General features: G+C 42.8%; 1 protein-coding gene across 3 annotated transcripts; it reads right to left on the reverse strand.

The window, feature by feature from the left end:
* Positions 1 to 369: 369 nt before the first annotated feature.
* Positions 370 to 14,343, reverse strand: STX12 (syntaxin 12). 3 transcript variants are annotated; one of them, XM_082296389.1, is made up of 9 exons: positions 14,229 to 14,343; positions 10,635 to 10,704; positions 8,739 to 8,838; positions 6,824 to 6,961; positions 5,906 to 5,949; positions 3,971 to 4,076; positions 3,452 to 3,524; positions 3,199 to 3,281; positions 370 to 922 (listed from the first exon to the last, which is right to left on the reverse strand). In XM_082296389.1, exons 1-9 carry the CDS (start codon positions 14,338 to 14,340, stop codon positions 875 to 877), a joined length of 774 nt encoding a protein of 257 aa, XP_082152515.1. In that variant the 5' UTR covers positions 14,341 to 14,343; the 3' UTR covers positions 370 to 874. The 3 variants fall into 3 exon arrangements, with proteins under 3 accessions (XP_082152515.1, XP_082152514.1, XP_082152513.1); XM_082296388.1 differs by having other exon boundaries at positions 370 to 1,821; XM_082296387.1 differs by having other exon boundaries at positions 370 to 1,824.
* Between the last annotated feature and the right edge of the window lie 3,130 nt (positions 14,344 to 17,473).

Consider the following 17,473-nt stretch of genomic DNA (forward strand, 5'->3'; position numbering starts at 1 on the left):
TTTCCAAGCAAAACTTCAAAAAAGGAGCAGAACAACACTGAATTCCCTTGCTTTCAAGTCCGATCACCAATGGCTCCACATTCTAGCAAAAGGCAAATACTCAGAGCTGACTCAATGCTGCTGAGGTAAGAGATTCATTTTCCTGGCATCAGCTATTGTACAGGACTCTGCACAGAAGTATTGTGTATGTCCTTGTGAAATGAATTTTGTGTTTTCAGGTAGTTTCATTCTGAAAAATCAAGGACCACAGAACTAAAGCTGCAGGAAACACTACTGTACTGATATAAAGTCTTCTACTCTGCTTAGAGAGGGAACTGCAAACACACCTGTGCCAGTGTCTAAACTGCAAGAGAAAGGAGCTCTGACAGAGGCTTTTAAAAGTGTTTATTGATGATTACTAGATGGAATGATGGCGCAATAGTGCAAACCACTGTGCAATTGGGAGAACACTCCCTTCCCAGCTTTCACGTTTACTTTATTACAGAAGAGACATGGAATGAGGATTAAGGATTAAATACAAAATGGGTCAGTATGCTGCATTTACCACCCCCCCTTGGGCTTTGGACAGATTACTGTTCCCTCAGTGCATGTCAGTTCAGAGCTACATCGAAGTGGGGAGTGGCTGCTTGTTCTGCTCAACCCTATGAGCTGGAAGCAGCAATCTTTTTCATTTGCACACACATTCTCAGTCTGAAAATCCTAGCACTTCACTCAGCCAGTTTCTGCACTTTCTGTTTCATAAAGAATTGAAAGTACCAAATGTTCACAAGCCACACATAATACTTACTAGAACACTGCAAGTGAGCTTCAAGAGCACTTCTTCAGAAGCAAGATTTCTGCTAACACTCTTCACTAATCTTGCTAGCTTGTAAACTTAGGTGCCCACTTCCTCATTTTTAAGTGTTTTTCTCCCTGGAAGCTTCTAAAAACAATTGAGAGTGAGCAGCTGAACTTTTTATACTTAGTGCTTGAGTCAGCATTGGAAGAGATTTATTTGTCCACTAGTAAGCGACCAGCTAGTTTGTCTAAGGAGGTTGCACTGTGAGATTCTAAGTCAAAGAACATTCTCTCCTCAAGTGATGCATTTTGTGAAAAAACAACCCCAACCACACCCAAAAAATTTAAACAACACAGTTATGAGTCTCAAGGCTAAACTGACCAGCACGCAGAGATTCAAATTATCATCCATGCATACCCTCCTTGCCTCTCAAATCTGTAATAACATCCTTTTCTTCAAGAGAATCTATAACCACAGCCACCTGGAGACAATAAAACCATGGGGCAGATACTGGAGACTTTAGAAACTGCTGGATTTACATAATGTGACTTGGTGGTGTGCTGTTTTTGAGTGTCATTCTCATTCCAGTCCAACAAAGTTACCTACACATACAAAATGTTAAAGTTGTGCGACTTGTCAAAAACAAGACATCTCCAATTATTGATCACACTTCAGCATACAGCTGGGACAGGGCATAACACATTACAGAAAGCAAAACCACAAGATTTTAGTTACATAAAACAATATAATTTGTATATTAACTGATAAATACTGTCTCCATGGGTCACTAATTCCAAATACTAGTTATCTGCACATTAGTTGCTAATATCTATTACTAGAAGGAGTTCCAGCTTGTGCTCTCTCAGGGTGGTCAATTCATCTCCGAGACTAGTCAGCCTGTTTGCTCTGAGAGAAAAAATCTCAGCAGTGAGACTGGGTTCCATGGGAAGATTTCATTTTTTTGTCAGCCAGATAAGGAGTCCTATGATTATACAGGCCACAGCAAGGCCAAGAATCAGGATACAGATCTTCTTACGGGATTTCTTCTAATAAGAGAAAAAAAAAAGCCACTGACACCAGGAACACTTGAGGAAAAAGCAAGGCTACCATTCACATTACTAACTTGGGTGAACAAGAGCACTTGATACCCACAGTTATTTGAGAGGAGTAACCAGTGTGGTCTGAACGCTTTTATATGTTCCTTAAACTCCATGATTCTACAGATGAATGTTTTTAATTTTAGGAGTTCAGTGGTCTGAGAGATGCAGTTAAGTCAAAATGTGACAGGTTTTGCTTCTCTTTTCTCTTAAGGAAAATACAAGTCTCAGAGAAGACCAAGCCTTTCTAGCTATTTAGATTTTTCAGGTAATCCTAATCAAACTCCTGAGCAGTTCTCCGATACAATCTTCCCATAGCCACTTGGGCTTGGTGTTGCATTTCTACATTTTAAATTATTTCATGTACGTGGACTTGGATTTTACAGCTTTCCTCACTTTATTCATCACAGGAAACTACCATCCATATACACCAAACATTTTTAACTTGGCATCTAAGGATTTGAGGGTAGTTATATATAACCAGTTCCTTCTCCATCCAGAAAAAAAAAAAACACATGCAAAACATGTCCAACAGCTCCCAAACTTAGATTTATAAATACCTCAGAACTTTGATAAGGAAGCCATGGAGAGAGAGACTACTACTACACGCTGCCAGATGGTAAAGGCAACTTCCGACCCTTGCACTTAACAGCATTGGAGTTTTATTGCCTTCCAGTATCTCCCACTTAACAGCTTGGAAGAGTCCAGTATTTATCTTGTGTGGAAGCCTGAAGTCCCAGCAGTAATGGGATTGACTAAAGCAGAACCTTTACCCCTTCACAGAAGTCAGACCTACAGGGACAAGGATGCTGAAAGGAAGCTACAGAAAACACTGGCTACCATACAGCTGTGAGAGCCACTGCAAGAGATGTGATGGGACAGGGAGCCCAGACTATGGGATAGAAACTCAGCAGCTGGACAGAAGTGTTGCAAATCCTGGTCACCAGAAGTTACCTGAGTCTGGGCATAAATTTTTGCATATCAGTGTCTTGGCTGATATGTTTACAAGTTGGATACAACATCAGAATTTGTTCTTGTTTCTTCTGCTAACTCCTAACAACAACAAAGACAGGTAAACACTTAGGCTTGCAGACTGTGAAAGGCCAGAACTCTATCTACTCTAAAGCACAAGGTGAATTTCAGTATCATGTTTTAGACTCAAGTGCTTTATATATTCCTTGCAGTCAATTTTGAGTGAATGCCAGCTTGCACGAGCTGGTTTTAGTAACTAGTCTGGTGTGCTGCAGTCCTCAGTGTCTTGCTCAGCCTGTTTCATTACTGCTCAACTATACACTGACAATCAAGCAAGCACATAGAATTTACCTGATAATAGGCAGCTCTCTGTAACTGCTCACTGGCTCTTTCCACATGGACTTCTGCACTTTCCACATTTGCCTCTATGCTATCTATGGAAAAAGCAGGAGAACTCATTGCAAAATATTTCAGAGCTTCAGTGTTTAAAAATTATAACCAGAAATACAATATTTTTAATGCAAAATACTGAAAAATTTAATCCATGTACACAAAACATGTAACTGAATCAAGAAAAAACTTCTAATTATCCAAATACACTTACCAATCATATCTCCTTGGTCATGAATCATCATGGCTAAATCCTTAAATATCTGATTGACATCCAAAATGTCTGCCTGAAGACAACAGTTTAACAAGTTACAACAAACACTGTGTACAATTTTTTCTAATCCTCCCTCTTAGCACCTCTTCTGACCATCACTCAAAGCATCAGAATAGACACCAGCATTCACTGACTGAGGTGACTTGATGTTACCACCTTGGGATTAACAACGGGAGCCTACAATACTCCTCCTACTGAATATTTGTTTCATCACATTAGCAATTAGCACAATATGAACACTGTAACATGAATTGCTCCTGCCATCTCTGAAGGATCACCAGTCAACACTGAGGGAAAATATACCTCCTTCAACAGGAGCAGGGAGATTATATTGGCATCAATCCTCTCTACAAGAATCGATTCCTTCACCATCAGCTCTCCTCAGCCCATCCCATTAATTAGCACTGCACGACTCCTTTATCTCCCAGTACTGTTAACTGTGCAGGATCGACTGGTCACCTCTAATTGCCTGATTGCGGTTTCTCTTTCTTTAATGAGTTCAAGGTCCTGTTCAGTTATTGCCACATCTTCTTCCTGAGACTGCATCTGATTCCAATCTTCACCACTAGAAAGAGAGGGAAAGTCAGTCTCTCCCTGACTGTAGGTACTTCAATACTGCATTTTATGGCAAAATGAATTAAGTTTGAAGAGTTTTCTACAGAACAACCCCCAGGTTCTTGGCCCTGTCACTGTGTACAAGGGCAGGACCAATTTGTGACTGTTGTGACAATTGAAAAAAGGGACAGATCAGGCAATGTGAAGAAACTGGAAAGCAGTTAATGCATAGAACACTCAGTTCTAGAATGTAACAGTTATCTACAGCATTATAGAAGAAACCTGCTTATTTCAGTTCTTTTTTTAAGAAATACTTGTACATTCCTTGCTTCTTACCATCCCTCCAAAAAGGAGAAATCAGGGTGAAAGCTCTGATAGAGAGCAGCCTGCAAGCACATTAACAGAACAGAAGAACACCTGACAAACCTCTGGATTCAAAGCTTCTTGCTTATCTGACATTTGGAGATAAGACTACAGTGTTTTAGTATTTCAATTCATTAGTCTAGTAAGAACTTTGAATTAAATTATCCACCAAAAGAGGTATTAAAACTCAAGTAACTCTGCATCCCAGTCTACCCCTCTCCTGATGAGCTGGTTCTTCACAACTGCTGAAGAAGTTACACCAATTAGAGTGGAGCCAGCACCTATAATACAAGGCCATCTCTATGTTCAGCTTAAAAAGTTCTTCAAGGGCAACATCTCCATCTTTTCAATAGAGAAGTGCACCAGAAAGCATTGTACCAGTCCAGTGTTCGGTACAACACTAAATAGTAAGTTTTAAAGTCTTAAAAGTGCCTAAAGAAATGAAAATACACTACATGAGTAGGTCAGACACAGCTGACCATTCCAGTAATTCAGCTCTGAGATGACCATAGGGTCTGCAGATCTCAAAAGCAGAAGTTTCTGACACATAGCACACAAGAACAGCTTTGAAAGTGGAATAGCTGCTGTGTGCCATCATCTCTCATTATGCTAAGAGCCTCTGGGTCCCACTGCTTTAGTGTGCAAGGCCTTCAAACCCATCCCAGCACCTGCATAACTGAACACCTGGGGTTTCACCCCTGCTCAGAGTGAAAGCCCAGGGCTAATGAAGGGACACACACCAAGCAGCTGAGCAGATGAAGGGCAGTTTGCAGAGGGAGGATAAGACTGGTCACCAAGGTCTCTTGATTCAGAAAGTGAAAGGATTTATACAGACAGGGCCAACAGATTTCAGGCCAGTTGACACATTAATCACAGGTACTTCTGGACGGGCTCAGACTCTCTTTACCACACTGTAGAGTTGACGCAACATTTTACAAAGCCGTCTACCACACAGGCACACAGTTACTGCAGAAGCAGTACAACTGTCTGACAGGTGACAGTAATGCTGTCTTGTTGTGCACATTCTAGGATTAGTTTGCCAGTGCACAATGTCCAGGACTTCTGAATTTTAGGCAGCCTCATCTGCTATTCTGCTGTAGCTTCAATTGGGCTGCTAGAGAACATCTAAACCCATGATATAAATACACAGCACTCTGTGGAAAGAGTCACAGTGAGTGAAATCCTGTCTGGTAATCTTGTGTTTACAGGCCAGAACACCAGGAGCTCCAGCTGCCACATCCTAAGGGCACTACTATTCCCCTCAGGGTAATAATCACAGAGTCTGTACTTAAGGAGGATAAAATACTGTCATATGCAGTTTCTTAGATAGTATATTACATGTGCTGCAATAATTACTTTTCAACTCTTTTTGCTTTGCATCCAGCCAGCAGAGTCTGGCCTGAATTACAGTAACATACCACACCATAAAAACTTCAGTTATATGTAATGAAAACCTCAAGAGTACAAAGTTATTACCTATCAAATGAAACAAGCTGTTCTTCTCTGAACCGCTCATCAGCCTGGAAGAGATAAAGGAGTCACTACTCTCACAGACTACCAGGACCATGCACAAAATCACCAGCAGTATCTTGAAGACCAAGGCATATACTGTCCAGAGAGTTCTTGGAGAATGCCACTGTCACTGCAGCTTTCAGATTAAACTCAGGTTATGTAAGATTAGTTTTAGCTTCATCTTTAGATTTAATTTTTAGATTCAGATTGTCTCTGCCAATCAGAGGCAACTGAATGATCAAAAGCAGCCAGTCCAGTTCTCGAATCAGCTGTCAATGTCTGTAACCTCCTTTCCCAACATGAAGCAAAAAATTTAGAGCATAATCCAATGGATAAATATGTTCCCTTGCAGAAATTAAGAATGCAGAACTAGCAGAAAGCCCTGAGGCAAAAGGAGAGAAATGCTTTCACTGGCCATTTTATTATGAATTCTTAGTAGCCACAGGGGTTTGTCAAAACGTAACAGTGAACATACATTGGAGATATTAGCAGGACAGAAGCTATAGGAATATAAAGCAACACAGTGTGAATGTAATTTAAGGTGTGTTAAGCTTCCATCTGAACTCTTAAAATTTATAGCATAGGGCTGACATCAAGTGAAGAGCAGCCTGCAATACTTTCCTATTCACTATACTTTGACTTCCCATTTCATCTCCTGCAACATTTGCAACTACCAGGATTCCTTCCCTCCTCTATACTGACACTGGAGCACACTGAAATGAGAGGTTACTTCCAACACCTGGAATGGCAAAAGTACTGCACCAATACCTCAGATGCACTCAGTAAGGTGTCAGTAGACACGTATGAGGTTGGAAGGCAAGTACAAGATCTCTCAGAAGACTCGTAGCTCACTATATCACTCCAAATTCCCATAATACTTACAGAGATACGGGAGCCAGCTCTCGCCCTTGCTATGGTCTCTTTTTCCTTCTCTGACACTCGCCTCTGTACTGCCTGGAAATTATTTAAGGCCGTGGAGAAGTCATTCATTAATCGTTCTTTCTGAAGCCTCTGTTGGCGCTGAAGAATCGAAACACAAACAAGAGTTTAGACATTCCCATTCATTATAAAGTGACTGTCAGACCCTTAGAAAACCATCATAACCACAACAACAACAAAGAATGCTGGCATTCAGTGATCTTCTGGTGCCAGCGGTCTGGGGCGCTGGATAGAACAAAAAGCCCACCATGTTTTAATTCCTTAAACCAATGCTCCATGCCTTGCCAAATGCAGGACAGTTTTGTGCAACAAGGCTCTCCAATTTCAATCTAGTTTTAAAGTCTGAAGTATGCCATTACTTTTATTCTAATCACATTCCAATAATTCACCACATTTAACTACATACCATTTGGTTACCTACAGTGCTTTTTCCCACCATTCCTTCACTTAGCCAACCTCATAGTACTTAAACTTCTCACAAACACAGGAAACCCCACACTTCCAGAGCTAATGACAACACCCACTGTCCCAGTCTCCTAAGGTGTCTCTCCCAACCATGCCACACTACAAGCCTGTTATTATTAGATCAGATAACATCCTTAGTCCTGATAACCATTTCAGTTTATCTTTTCTCCAAATACATTAATTGCAATAATCCTTTTCATCCTCGTTTTACAGTATCAATTTATTTAGCCTCCACAGGACATCTTCTTTGACTGTTGTGACATTCCAGTAATGTGAAATAAGAAGTTGTGGAAAAGCTTGTCCCAAGGACAATGCTAGGTCAGGTCCTATGTTTTCTGATAGAGAGATTTGCAACAGCTGGCTCAAACTGTGGGATTTCCAGGACTCTAATCCTGCAATGAGCTTGTACCAATTCAACAATCATTTCAAGGAAATAAATATTTTCAATTATTTTTTTTTTCTATAAAAAGCCACTACAGCAGCCTCATAATACATTGAAGCTTCCATCTGAACCCTCTGGAAGCAACAACCCTTCTGCCAGAGCAGATCCTCAGCATTCTGATTCCAGCTCCTGCAGATTTTGACTGAACTTTCCCTGGGTTACATTCAGTGAGATGCACATGACAGGATTTTGTTCACCACAGAAGATTAACTGAAAAATATTTGCTGAACAAACCAGCAAAACATGGCCATGCTTCCAACTGATATATAAACCTTAAATACAGAATTAGACCAAGACAACATCTGCTGACCCACATCCCCAGATCATCCTACAACAGTATCCCAAAAGCAGGCAGTGGTGAATTGACACTAGCAGCAGAGGACTGTTCCTTCCCTTTCCCACAGGGAGCAGGAACTCAAACTATTATTTGGTAAGAGACAATCATAATCTTTGCCTCATCATATTTTGCTTTATTCAAATATAAGCAAAGTGAGCCAGCTTCCCCTACCCCCCCCCCCCCCAACAAATCACATGCAAGGGAAAGCTTACTGGCATGCTCACATTTCATACTGATAGGCAGTCTGCTCTGAATTCTTATCCTAAAACACTACCTTGCACCACCAGGTGCTTTGTAAACAAGATTGTTTTTCAGAAATTTACTCAGAACACCAGAATTGCACACTGAGTTCTCCCCAAACATTTAGGGCCTCTTATTCTCATGTGGGAAAGTTTTGTACCTATTTGCTCCTGGGAAACATAGTTTTCCCAGTGTCATATAAGCAGCCAGGATGCAGCCAGCTTAATGAGCTTCTCTATTTCACCATCATCCTTCATTTCAAAATGCTGCTGTCTCTTCAGCTGTGCCAGTTCAGGATTTGTGAGGTTGTGGTCTACCCTAGATTAATGAAATGAGTCATCTAGAAGTATGTCCAGAAAATTCTGCCTGCCTACCTGTTCAGAAGCAGACAGGGGAAGTGGCAGAGACCCCAACTCCTTTAGATATTCATTGGTCTCTTTGGCAAGGCAGTTTGCAGAGTGCTGCAGCTGTTGTCTGAAATAGAAGTTCAAAGGCAATTATACAAGATCTACCTAAAAAGCAGCCACTGAGCATTTAGTGTCCAGAATGATGACTAAATAGGGGTTCTGAGATCACACAGCCTTACAGTAGGTTTTTTTCAACCTAAAGGATCAGAGATGTACTTTGTTTTTTTTTTTTTTAAATCAACTTGACTCTGGACTACATTTTTAAAAAAAGATTCAAATAACTTCTTTGCTCCTTGCTAACTAGTATAATTCAGTAGCTTTAAAAATATCTTTTTCTCCAATGGCATAAGAGAGAAACAACTTTATTCAGTGAATATAATACCTCTTTTAGGGTGAATTCCTTATGATACCAATCAGTAACTAACTCTTCACTTGACAACCACCAACTTCATTGGTTAAATGTACATTTGATAAAAGTACAGAGACTCTGATATAAAATTCTTCACTTTTGTGAAAAACGGTGGTCAGAAAGAACAATCCAGCTTCTACTTCAGAATCGCAAGGCTTTCCCTTGAGCCTTTATGTTGTTCAACAACATTGCAATATGAAGCTATTGTTGTGAAGTGTCTAATACTAATATATAAAAACTATACTGTAAACTAGGAAAAAAAATACTAAAACCAGAAGCAATTTCTTTTGCATTCAGTGGGTACAAGACGCTTAAGTGAAAGTCACTTACTTGGCCCAACAGACACACAAATCAAGGCATTCAGGTACCATTATTGTATGAGCTGTATATGTAAACTGAACAAAATATCCATGCCTTTTGTTAAGTTTGTATGGCAGCTGACAATTTGTGGGGTGCAGCCACTCACCCCAAAGAGGAGAGATTATGCAACTTCTACAGTGATGTTAAATGGGCAGGCATTTGTTTGGTCACCAGTGATTAGTTCTTTAATCTACTGATTAAACAGAGATTGAGTCAACTGAGCAGCTCAAGGAAACAAATCCCTTTCTCTCCCAACTGGACTCTGATCTCATCCTTCAAATAAAGTATGTATATCTTCCACCACAAGTCATGAACTTATCAAAAAATCGACATTATAAAAACCAGAATAATTGTGCATTCAGAGATTCAAGGTACTGTCACATGAATAGAGTGGAAGAAAGTACTTTGAAGTTTTCTTTGACGACCTCAAAAATTATTCTTTCCATAACGTGCTATTTATGCTTCACAAATTTGTAAAAGATGCTCAGACACAGAGAGCCCCTGTACAGTCTCTCCAGGGGTCAGTTTGAACTATACCTGTTTAAATGTCTTCTACATTGTCCCCCACTGGCATATTATTCTTCAGAAATTACATATGACATTTTGGCTGCTATATATGATTGCTAATCTTTCTGCTGCCTAAATCGATCTGTACTACAAGCTACTTTTTCACCAGTTATGGGGCTTGCTTACTGTTTTTCCTTACTTGTCTCATGTGAGGACCAAATACCTGGTATGGCATTCATTTCTTCTAAACCATGAGTGAAGCTACTATGACTACTCCTCAGAGGACAGCTAATGCTAATGCATGGCTGATGTACTACTGCTTTTTAAAGAAACTATAGAAAAACTATATAGAAACTATAGAAAGAACTGTTCCTACTTAGAAGTTTTGAATGGCTTCTCCAGAGTCCTGCAGAAACACCTTAATTTGTCCAGTAAACTACTTAATGCAGCTAGTCATTCTGGGTTTGTAGGACTGTATTAAATTTATCTAATAAAGCATCTCCCCAAAGCAAGTAGCCCACTTTCCCTAAGAACACAGACAGAAATGAAAGAACATCTATACCAATGTTTGCTCATTTAATACTCACAAATTTTCCTGAAGCTTGCTGGAATCCTGCTTGGTTCCCAGCTGGCTCATCAAATTCTTTATTTGAGCAGCTGAAGATAAAGAGATCACAGGGTGAGTTAGTAAGACAAGTTCAAATATATTTTATTCCTTCTTGAATGTATTCTTTTAGCTTTCCCCAAAAGAAAGCTAAAAGCTAAATTTATTTCAATGTCTGACTTAACCTAGTAAGGCAACACTTAAATTCTTTGCTTTAAATATATACAAGTATTTATGGGTGGATGCCAAGAGGATGTGGACCAGACTCTTCTCACTGGTGTCCAGAGACAGCACATGGGACAACAGCCACAACTGAAACACAGGAAGTTCCATCTAAATATGAGGAAAAATTATTTTACTGAGAGGGTGACAAAGCCCTGGAATGGGCTGCCCACAGAAGCTGTGGAGTCTCCTTCCCTGGAGATATTCAAACCCTGCCTGGATGCCATCCTGCACAACCTGCTTGGGGGGAACCTGCTTTATCAGGGGCTGGACCAGATGAACTCCAGAGGTCCATTCCAAACTCAATAGTTCTGGGATTCTGTGAAATGCAAAGTGTATTTTAAACATCCCCACCTATACATGATCCAGCCTAACAAACTAACTTTCAGACAAGAAAGTGATAGTGAGGCATAGGTACCCTGAAGAGAAGTCAGTGGAGCTAAAAGCTTATGCACGCCTCTTCCTCAACCTTTTTAGACCAGCTAACAGAGTTGTTTCTACCAGCCTTGCTATTTCAGTATTTTAGGCTATCACTGCTGCAGAATAACTTCACTATGCTGTGTTGCCACTTTTACATTATTTTAAAGTTACTTAAATTATTAGTGCTCTGTTAAAAAAAATAAAAAGAAAATGACAAGTGTTGCTATTAGTTTCAAAAAACTCCCCCAGACCTGCATTTTTCTACTCATGATAGTCCAAACCTTTCATAATACTGGCACAAACAATCTTTCAAGAACAAGAGATAGCAATGTGCACCTCACAGTTGGCCTTTGTCAATTCGAAATCATGTTGTAGCGCAGAGAGATATTTTAGACCTCCTTCTCCCTTATCTCCAATGTTTTCCCACTATTTTCCTTGTATAGGCACTCATGATCATGAAACCACACAATGAATCACATCAAACCATTAATCTACCTGAAAAGCAAGTACATTTTCTCTTCCCACTCCCTCTATCTTAGAATACTTCTTTGACAGATCAAGAAGCTGATCCACTTTATTCTGCAGCAGCACAGTTTTTATCAATACTGACATGCTGGGCTCAGCACGCATAACAGCAGCACAAAGACTGATTGTCCCAAATCGATCATGAAATCTATACTGTCGCATCATGCAGTGAGAGGCAAGGCCAAGGAGGAACACCGTAATACAGTTCCACAGGCAACTGAATTGAACTGAATTATCCCACAAGTTTAACAAGAATTTCTTCCAATTCAGAGACACCCTTCTGTGTAACTTCTACTTTCAGCCCGGAGCCTCTGCAGTTGAATAAATATGTTGCTGGAGAAGCATCTGATCCCCACCACGGCCACTTCTTTTAAAGGGATGTCCAGTGGCTTATAACAAGTGCAGCTCAGCTAAAGCTGCAATATGAGTTAATCAGTAATTAGCCAGTAATTAGCTTTTACATCCACCAAGTGTATTCTAACCTAGAATTTCAGACTTCTATTAGGTTATACAGTGAAGAGTTGATTGGCAACTCCTCGTATACTGAGCTTGGCTTCCAGCAAGCAAGACTGCACATATTTCACAGCTCTGTCAGACACAGGAAGGTCAGAAAAATTCATAGTCAAGCTGGTGACAAACGGCACACGGACTGCACTCTGAGTGCGGATGCCGAGGACTTGGCAAACAGCATTTGTGCCATAATGTCCAGGCACTCTGGGACTTATTTTTCTCTGCATGGGGAGATTCTTGCACAGTCCCATTTGCAGGCCAGGCAATGTGCTGTCTGTCCTGCCCTTGCCAGGTTCAGCAGTTTGCTTTTCTTAGTTTATCTCAGCCAACAGCAACACACAGTCTACAGAAAATGAGAGGAAAGTGTCTGGAAAATGAAAGGAAGAGGATGGAGCTCTTTATTCTTTGGATAGGGGGTATGTACCAACACACAGAGCCCCCTCAGTCAACAGCTTTCTGTCTCCAAGCCCTTTTAATTTCAGGCTGTAGAGCCTTCCACATACTCACTATCTGACAGCTAAGATTTCTTGAAACACTTCAATCTTTGCTCTAGCTGCAAGACTGTTACATTACTGAGCAAACAACAGTTTAGCCAGCTCAGGCCACCGGTTTTCTGTAATTTTGTGTGAAATGCTCACTCCACAGACTCCCCAAAGAAGTGAATAATACTCAGCTGTGCATACTGTTTGCTCTTTTCCTTATAGGGGAAGAAGAAATGAGGACAGCCTTAAGGCTTCAATCTATCTTTTTCTCTTAGGCTTGAATGGAAAGCTTTTATACAGTGTGTAATAAAGTTAACTACTGTAACATTAATGATGTTACAGATATTCTGTGTGTTCCCACCCACCTCGATAAAACTGTAAGGCTATTTGTTTAATTTGAGATAGGCAGCACATGAAGATAGGATGGCTGCAGGTCATGAGACAGTGGAAGCCTGTCCTATGAGAGAAGCTGAGCTGCTTAGAACAGGAGGCTTAAAGAAATCCTGTGGAAGGGAGAAAGAAGGAGGGTAAAGGAAAAAATAAAAAGAGGGAAAAAGGAAAAAAACCTCAACACGCCATGCTATTTGGCAAACTTTGAAGCAATTTAACAATGCCTACACCAAGGGGAAATGAACATGACTGAACAAAGCATTTTCAGTAACATAAATAGCTTTGTATCATCAGAGAAGTCATCAACTTTCTAAGGAACCAACATGTTCAACTGATCTTGCCCTTAAAAAAATTGCATGGGCACTCAAACAATTCATGTCTTTTTTAGCAAAGACTGTATCCTTAGGAAGGATTTTATCGAAGACTCTTCAGGACGTGACTGCTTTTATGAGCAGCATTTCAGGGATCAGTACTGAGATTTCTATGATTATCATACAATATCGGTAACTCTCTCTAATGACAACCACGCGACCAAGAAACTGCAACACCTTAGGGACATCCTGCCCGGGAGCAGGACGCTGCGAGCACAGCGAGGGGGGAAGCCGCACGCTCTCATCCCCATTCGAGATCCCTGGGACAGCAGCTGCTCCCGAGCGCGGTGACACCTCGGGCTCCTGTTGCCCCCGGAGCCCCTCACTGAGGACATCCAATGCCAGCGAGCGGCCGGACTGGCCGTAGTGCCACTGCCGCAGGGAAGGGGACGCTCGGTGACAGGGACAGACACTCACCGAGAGCGCCCGCAGCGTTCACCCCGCCCTGCAGCCGGGCTGGGCATCACCGCGCCCAGCACCCGCCGTGTGCCCGGCCCGGGGGGGGAGCCCGCCCCGAGTCCGCCTGCCCCGGGCACCCCTGCCCGGAACCGCTCCGGGGAGCCTCTGCCCACCCCGGCTCCCGCCGCACCCCCGCGCTCCCGGCCCCGGGGCGCTGCCGGGCCGGGCCGCCCCGTCCCTCCCCGGCCGCGCACTCACTGTACTGCGCAATGCGCTGCACGTTGCCGCTGCATGTCTGGATGATGCCGCCGAAGTCCCGGGGCGGCGGCGGCGCCCCGGGGCCGCGCGGGTCGAGCGGCCCGTACGACATGGCCGGGCCGGAGCGGAGCGACCGCGGGCCCCGCTGACAGCGCCCGGCCACGCCGCGCCTGCGCGGCCGCCGCGCCTGCGTGCTGTGGGGGGACTGAGAGCGCGGGCAGCCGCGGGCGCGGTCGGTGTGAGGGGTGCGAGGGCTGGAGTGAGGAACCAGGGAGTCGTCAAGAGCTCTGGAACATCATGCAGGCCCACCGTCCACCCAGCACTGCCACTGTAACCTCTAAATCACTAAAACATCACTCGGCGCCAGATCACGTCGGCACTTGAACACCTTCAGGGGTGGTGACTCCACCACCTCCCTGGGGATAGGAAAGATGTATACTAATGTCTTTACAAATAATTTGATGGGTGAAGGTATGGGTGTAAACATCTTTGAAATGGGCCTTAATATCTCTGCTGACTTTGGGCAGCAGCTTTGTTGCAGCTCCCAGACAGCTTGGCTCCTCAAATAGACAACGGTGTGCACAAGCCTGAACTTCAGAACTCTGGGGTAAAATGACAGGTTCAAGGGGGGATATGTGGTAGGCGGTTCAGGAAGGCTGTACCTTCTTAGTACCTCAGCCGATGGGGAAGGGAAGAGGGCAACATGCGCCCGGGAGCTTAGGATCAAAGGAGGCTGCACTCTCTGAAATCCCGAGAGAAATCTGTGCTTGCACGTGCCCTGGTGGACTCTCTCCCTTTATTCGAATAAAGTTGAAGGACTCCTCTGTCTCTTTTTTGGACATAAGCCTCTGGCGTTTGTGGATTTTCCCGACTCTGGGCAGCCCCTTCCAATACCTGAGAGTGAGAACATCTTTTCTAATATCTCATCTGAATCTCCACTGTCTCAGCTTAAGGCCATTTCCTCCTGTCCTCTCACTGCAGGCACAGCAGATGAGACCAGCACCCACCTTACTACAACCTCTTTGGGAGTTGTAGAGAGCGATGTCATCCCCCTGAGCCTCCTCTAGGCTAAACAAATCCAGTTCTTCATAAGACATGTTTTTCTAGAGCCTTCCCAAGCCTTGTTGTCCTTCTCTGCTCACGCTCCAGCACCTAAATGTCCTTTTGGAAGTGAGGGGCCCAGAACTGATCACAGTACTCATGGTGTGGCCTCACCAAGGCCGAGTGCAGGGGCAGAGTCCCTTCCCTGGCCCTGCTAGGTACACTGTTCTCAATACAGGACAAACAACCTCAGCCAGGGGGAGGGCTGGAGTGACAGCCTGGCCTGGGGTGAGGAGGAGCCGTGCTTCCAGTACCGAGCAGTCCCACCAGCAATAACGGAAATGCTTGCAAATTAAGAGTAAAGGAATTTAAGAGAAGATCCCTTTCTGCTCCCTGCTGCAGGAGTTGTAGTATTTTAAGGAAAGTACATCCAATCTTTGAATAAAAAACCTGGGGTCATGCCCTGTAAGAACTGAAGAAGTGTGAGTAGAGTGTAAATATTTCTTTGAGAAATGCTTGATACAACAACAAATTTCTAATTCCAGAAGCATCCACAACAGGTCAAAATGATGGTAAATATGGAGCAGGGCCATGGATGAAACTTGTATAATGGAGTAAGAGAAGGCTCCAGGGTGACCTTATTGTGGCCTTCCAGTGCCTGAAGGGGCTCCAGGAAAGCTGGGGAGGGACTTTGGGTGGAGGATGGAGGGACAGGACAAAGGGGAATGGCTTCCCACTGTCACAGTGCAGGGTTAGATGGGATATTAGGAAGAAATTCTTCCCTGTGAGGGTGGTGAGGCCCTGGCACAGGGTGACCAGAGAAACTGTGGCTGCCCCTGGATCCCTGGAAGTGCCCAAGGCCAGGGTGGACAGGGCTTGGAGCAGCCTGGGATAGTGGAAGGTGTCCCTGCCCATGGCAGGGGGTGGGAATGAGATGAATCTTAAGGTCTCTTTCAACCCAAACAATTCTGTGACTGTATAAATAGGTATTTATTCAACTTGATGCACATGGGCAGTTTGTTGAAGCTGGTTTGATTGAAGCAGCCTGGAGGGAAATATTTTCACATCCTGAACTGTTAAAACACTTGTTCAAATTCAACAAATCTTTGGTGAGCACAAATAGGGTTTATTACAAAGAAGGCCAGCATTGGAGAGGGCACCACTTGGGACAGAAACTAATTTGAAATAGAATGTAGTAAATCCCAATAAACAGTACTACACATTTTAGTGAGGCAATGCATTTTACTCTGTTTAAGAGCATTAAAAAACTAGAAGTTGCATTAACAAACTGGAACTTGCTTTCAGCTTCAGAAGTATTCTAGAAGAAATAGTGCTCATTCCTCAAAAATTATATTCCTAAGGAAAGCTTTGTAAAATAAATGGAAGTCAAAGAAACGTGTGGGGGTTTTGGACTGCAGTAGCAAGTAATTTGGACTGCAAGTGGTCTCTTACATACACTAAATAAACAAACTATTGTCAGGAGATGAAAATACACTTTAAAGAAAAGACGTTGCACTTTAAAAGTGGAGCTTTATCTCTTGACAGAAGGCTACTGGGAAAATCCAGATCCCTGTCTTGGTTGCATTGGATTCATGCTTCCTGAAGATATGTAATGAGGCTGGAATTGTTTGGCTGCAACTGGATGTACAGTATGTTCTCCTGGATGAGCTGTTCCTCTGAAAGGGTGTCCATGTTAGTGTGGTATGTTTGTGGTGATAAAGTCCCACACTCCTCCCTTGCTTTGAAGAATAATGACACTCATTTGTAAGAAGAAGAGATCTTTTTCTTTCTCTTTTGATCTGCTTTTTCAGTGTCACCTTAGAAGAGGTGACAGACACAAAGCCAGTTGCTTGAAGATGGGCATGCTTTATTGTGGAAATTTCTGGCCTAATAATTTGCACACAGTATTGTTTGGCTGAACAGCACCAGCATCTTCTCTAGGTGCTTTTGTGCCCTGGAAGTTGGGGTTTGGTGAGTTTTTTTTGGGAAGGCTAATAAAAACGTTAATTCTAAAAGAAGGAAATGTCTGGGTCATGATTTCATGGCAACATGGACTGACCTATGGGGGAGGAAAGGAGCACAGTTCAAACTTCATGCTGGCTATTTCCCACTCTGTACACATCCATCACCAGCAGGCAAAATCAGTCTGCATTGTGTTCCTGGATCTCCCAGCTCCAATTCTGTCCATCCCTGTAGAAGAAGTA

Source organism: Coloeus monedula (assembly GCF_965178545.1).
Source record: "Coloeus monedula genome assembly, chromosome: 24".
Lineage (NCBI taxonomy): Eukaryota > Metazoa > Chordata > Aves > Passeriformes > Corvidae > Coloeus > Coloeus monedula.

What these genes read in the sequence shown, in the direction of transcription:
- STX12 (XM_082296387.1), bottom strand. Translation starts at nt 14,340, where the DNA reads ATGTCGTACGGGCCGCTCGACCCGCGCGGCCCCGGGGCGCCGCCGCCG. An exon ending in CCCTGTCTGCTTCTGAACAG is followed by an intron (nt 6,962 to 8,738) that starts GTAGGCAGGCAG and finishes TCGATTCTTCAG; the next exon opens with CGCCAACAGAGGCTTCAGAA. An exon ending in CAGCTTGTTTCATTTGATAG is followed by an intron (nt 4,077 to 5,905) that starts GTAATAACTTTG and finishes CTCTCTTTCTAG; the next exon opens with TGGTGAAGATTGGAATCAGA.